The 5,340-nt window shown below is 34.8% G+C and overlaps 1 protein-coding gene across 1 annotated transcript; it reads left to right on the forward strand.

Annotated features, from left to right (window-relative positions):
• The first annotated feature begins 4,659 nt into the window (after positions 1 to 4,659).
• On the forward strand, positions 4,660 to 5,108 carry LOC138174794 (large ribosomal subunit protein eL31-like). The gene has a single exon (XM_069105054.1). The coding sequence runs from the start codon at positions 4,684 to 4,686 to the stop codon at positions 5,062 to 5,064; it is 381 nt and encodes a 126-aa protein (XP_068961155.1). The 5' UTR covers positions 4,660 to 4,683; the 3' UTR covers positions 5,065 to 5,108.
• The last annotated feature ends 232 nt before the right edge of the window (positions 5,109 to 5,340 follow it).

Genomic DNA, 5,340 nt, shown 5'->3' on the forward strand with positions numbered 1-5,340 from the left:
ATCTGTCCATGCATTCAGCAAGCCAAAAGGTGAATGATTACTATGACATCAGATTAATTCTGAACAGTCAAAACTTACAACTACAGAGAGAACCAAAATGAAGAAAGGTAATAGCGTATTAGAGTACAGAAAGCTAATTTCCTATTGCTGCTATAGATTCTCCAGCTAACAATGTCAGGACAGTTTCATTCAATCATTTTAACACAGTGGAGAAGAGCTGCTCAAATATAGGAAGTATTTATGATAATTAGATTTTGCTGAAAATGTGGTTCTTCAAAAAGATAGTTGTGGATATTGATTTTCCAAATGGACAGAACCATTGATTGAATGAAATTTGAAGAGAATCCAAATTAATCTCTGATTCACCTGTGCCTGTTACAGGTGAGAAACATTAGCTCTGTAATGCTATGCTTTAAATATATATATATATATATAGCTTAAGGGTGCCCCCTTTCTGTTAGTTCATGTGTCACAATTCCTTAGCTAATAGCTTACAAATGACTAAGAAAAATGCTGAAAGCATTTTTTTTCCTCTCCTTGCTGAGGCAGGGAGCAGATAAAACACTAGAAATTTTGGAATTGGGAACAATTTTTCAATGATGAGAACATCACATAGCAAAATGAGGGAGGGGGAGGAATTGATGATGAGATTCTGAGTATCAGATTTAGTTAGGAAAAAGAATGGAAATATTTTTGCTTTGGGTATTAGTTTGAGCCTGACTCAGAGACACTTTCACTAAGAGTGAGGCAAATAAGCATTCCCAAGAGAAAGAAAATGGAAAGCATCCTCATGTAACAAGCAACAGAGGAAGAGCTTTGCTTATTTCTTTAGCAGGGAACCCCTCATCCTCTGAGACTTGAATGCTTGTTCCCATATGCATTATGATGCAAATCAGAGGGTACAAAAAGGTTAGGGAATTACTTATCATCCACAGAGGTGTTCAGAATGAATGACTTTATTGTGAACCAATTTTATTTACTAGATTAGTCTGGATACAATAATATTTTAAATCTATACATTTATGATTTCAGCAATAAAATGTAGCTTAAATACTTAAGAATATTTGTCTGTATACAAAATCTGATCTTAAATTTTATTACCCCTTCCAAGTTTTATTTTGGAAATATCAAGAAAAGAGGATAGATTTCTCATTAATGAACTTAATGTTTAGGAACATGTGCTCTTACTACCAAAATATCTTGCATACTGTCTTCCCTCAAGGCTCAGTTTATATATCACTTCTTCCATGAAGATTTCCATGATCTCTCTAGCTGTGAAAGTTCTCGTCCTTCTCAGTTTCTTTTGTAAAATAATAATTTGTGTACATATTGTATCTATCTAGTAGAATGTAGGCTTGTAAAAAGCAGGAACTACTGATTCTTTACTGGCTATCTTATATTCATATGGACACATATTCCAATTATGCAGATTATAATCCTTCCATACCTTTTTTCAAAATATTTTTATTTTTCCTCAAATACAGATCAAATTACTTTTTACCTATTTTAATATTTGGATTTCATAATTCTATGCTTTTCTTCTTCCCTCTTCTTCCCTCTCTCTCCCATACCTGAGATGGTAAGTAATCTGATATGTGTTATACACATGTAATCATGTAAAACATTTCCATATTAACCATTTTGTACAAGAAGAAGGAAGGAAAAAAAAGTAAAAGAAAGGAAAGAAGAAAATGAAAAATAGTATGCTTTAATCTGTATTCAGGCAATATCAGTTTTTTCTCTGGAGGCAGATAGCATGTTACATCATGAGTTCCTCTGGGATTGTCTTGGATCACTGTGTTGCTGAAAATAGCTAAGTTCTTCACAGTTCTTCACCATACAATTTTATCTTTTATGCTTTCAGACCATACCCCTCACACCTCCACCTCCAAAATCCATAGAATTTTTGTTAACTTCTAGAAGACATTTAATACCTCAGGAGTATATCAGTTAACCACTTATATTATTCAAATGTTGTTTCTCATTCTTATTACATAAAGAGTTTTCCTCCCTTTTTGAATTTCAAAATACAGAGTTTTTGTTAGCAGTAAACCACTGAAGGATTTAAAGCTGGTGAGCATAAGAACTTGTGAATTAGGATTGTTACTCTGTAAATTTGAGAGATTAGAAACAATGAATATAATTAGGAAGCTCTCTCAGCTTTATATCATAAAGAAATCAAAGAAAGAAGAAAAGGATCTAAATATCACTTCCCCCCCAAAAATGGTTCTTTTTGTAGTAGTACAAAAAATGGAAACTAAATCATAGTCTATTAATTTAAGCATTTTAGGCAGAAAGGCCTAAATTTGAGTTTCAAATCAAACCCATAATGTCTATATAAGAATCAACTAGTCATTTAACCTCCAATTGCCTCAGATTCCTTCCTTCCTTCCTTCCTACTTTTGTTCCTTCCTTTCTTCCTACTTTCTTTCTTCTCCTCCTCCTCTTCTTCCTTGTCCTCCTCCTCCTTCCTCTTGTTATAAAAAGGGAAAAGGGAAAAAACAGAAAGAAGGAAGAAAGAAATAAATGGTGCATACATATTTCTGAAAAAAAAAATATATATATGAATTTATTCTGTATTCCATCCTATCCCACACTTTAAAATTGTCTTACTAATTATATAATAATAGAATTTTCCTTATTTCAAAAATTACCTGCTGATTAAAGGTAAAAAAAAAAGCATGGGTCAGAAAAAGGCTTTGGGGACAAGTACTTCTACCTAGTGACCTTTTCTGGCTTTTTTTTTAGAATATTTTATTTTCTCCAAAAAGAATCACTTGTGGGGAAAAAAAATCCTTCAAGAACACTATTATTTCCTATCATAATGTGGGCAGCATACATACTGGTCCTCATCATGGCTGCCTGAAAATCATTTTATCCTTCTTTGTATTTATATTTTCTCAATTTCTTTCTGGCTAGGGAGAAGAGGTAAACATATTTTTCTCCTGAGGCCTCCCAATCTGCTCTCATATTCCAGTGCCATAGCAAATGGCTTTGCTTACTCAGAAGATTATAACTGTGACAGTAATAGTAAGCATATGTGTTTACCTATATATGTATTTATGCATAGATTATTAAAATGGAGATAGAGTTTACTCCAATGCCACAGAAACTAAGAGACTCGGAGATTCCATTTTGGCTATATATATATAAATACACACACACACACACACACACACACACACACACACATATATATATATATATATATATGCTTTGACAAACATGATTAAATTATTTTCTTGACCTATTAGGAAGTGCTTTATTTTTTTAAATAATTAATTAAGATTGTTTTCAACATTTATTTTCACAAAATTTTCTATTCCAAATTTTCTCCCCATCTCTTCTCTTCCCCATCTCAAGATGGCATGCATCCTGATTACCCATTCCCCCAGTCTGCCCTCCCTTTTATCACTTCCCCCCTCTTATGCCTTTCCCCTTACTTTGTTGTAGAGTAAGAGAGATTTCTATACCTCATTGCTTGTATATCTTATTTCCCAGCTACATATTAAAAAAAAAACTTGTTTAACATTTATTTTTTAAAACTTTGATTTCCAATTTCTCTCCCTTCTTTCCTCCCCACCCACTGTCATTGAGAGAGCAAGCAATTCAATATAGTTTATACATGTGTAGTTATGCAAAACACTTCTATAATGGTGATGTGAAAGACTAATTATATTTCCCTCCATTCTATCACCCCTGCCACTTATCCTTATTTTCTCCTTTGACATTGTCTCTTTCAAAAGTGTTTGCTTCTGAGTACCCTCTCCCCCAATCTACCTTCCTGATTCTATCATCCCTTCCCACCCCCACCATTATCCTCTTCTGCTTTTCTTTCCTGATGTGTAAGATACCCGATTGAGTATGTATGTTATTCCCTTCTTAAGCCAAATTTGATGAGAGTAAGGTTCATTCATTTCCTCTTCTCCATTGTGAAATCTTTTTATTGCCTCTTTTATGCGAAATAATTAACACCATTTTATATCTCTCCTTTTCTACTTCTCCCAATATATTCCTCTCTCACCCCTTAAATTTATTTTTAAATATCATCCCTTCATATTCAGCTTACCTTGTGCAATCTTTCTATCATCTGTCTGTCTGTATATCTATCTATCTATTTTCTATCTATCTGTCTGTCTGTCTATCTATCTACCTACCTGCCTGCCTACCTATCTCTCTCTCCATATAAACATATAAAATGTAATATATAAAATATGTATGTATGTGTATGTATATATTCATATTTGTATATGTACACAACATGTATATGTATGTGAATATATATATATATATATGTTTATACACACACATATAATTTTTCTCCAACTACCCTAATACTGAAAAAATCTCATGATCTAAATATCATCTTTCCATATAGGGATATAAACAGTTTGATTTTAATAAGTCCCTTGTGATTTCTCTTTACTGTTTACCTTTTCATGTTTCTATTGATTCTTGTATTTGAAAGTCAAATTTTCTATTCAGCTGTGGTCTTTTCATCAAGAATGCTTGAAAGAGCTCTCTATTTCATTGAATATAAATTTCTTCCCCTGAAGAACTCCTTTTGTTGCGTGGGTGATTCTTGGTGTTAATCCTACTCCTCTGATCTTCAGAATATCATATTCCAAGCTCTTTGATTCTTAGAAAGTAGAAGCTACTCTTTCCGACCTGGTCCCCAGCAGGATGGCTCCCGCGAAGAAGGGCGGCGAGAAGAAGAAGGGGCGCTCCGCCATCAACGAGGTGGTGACCAGGGAGTACACCATCAACATCCACAAGCGGATCCACAGCGGCGTAGGCTTCAAAAAGCGGGCCCTGCGGACCCTGAACGAGATCCGCAAATTCGCCATGAAAGAGATGGGGACCCCAGACGCGAGCATTGACACCAAGCTCAACAAAGCCGTTTGGGCCAAAGGCATCAGGAACGTCCCGTACCGCATCCGAGTGCGCTTGTCCTGGAAGCGCAACAAGGACGAAGATTCGCCCAACAAGCTGTACACGCTGGTCACCTACGTGCCCGTCACCACCTTCAAAAGGTTACAGACGGTCAACGTTGATGAGAACTAAGGTGGACTCGGTCCCAATAAAGTCATAAAATGTCAAAAAAAAAAGTAGAAGCTACTACATCTTGTGTTATCCTGATTATATTTCCATAGTATTTGAAATGTTTCTTTCTAGCTGCTTGCAATGTTTTCTCCTTGACCTCAGAACTTTGGAATTTGGCTACAATTTTTCAAGGAGTTTTCCTTTTGGTATCTCTTTCAAGTGTCGATCAGTGGATTCTTTACATTTCTATTTTACCTCTGGTTCTAGAATATCAGGGAACTTGTCCATAATTTCTTG

This window comes from Petaurus breviceps, unplaced genomic scaffold (assembly GCF_028583685.1).
Source record: "Petaurus breviceps papuanus isolate PSGF00001 unplaced genomic scaffold, PetGlider_PUasm1.0 76, whole genome shotgun sequence".
Classification (NCBI taxonomy): Eukaryota; Metazoa; Chordata; class Mammalia; order Diprotodontia; family Petauridae; genus Petaurus; species Petaurus breviceps.

Excerpts from the sequence above, each read along its gene's own strand:
- LOC138174794 (XM_069105054.1), top strand. The coding sequence starts at position 4,684 with ATGGCTCCCGCGAAGAAGGGCGGCGAGAAGAAGAAGGGGCGCTCCGCC.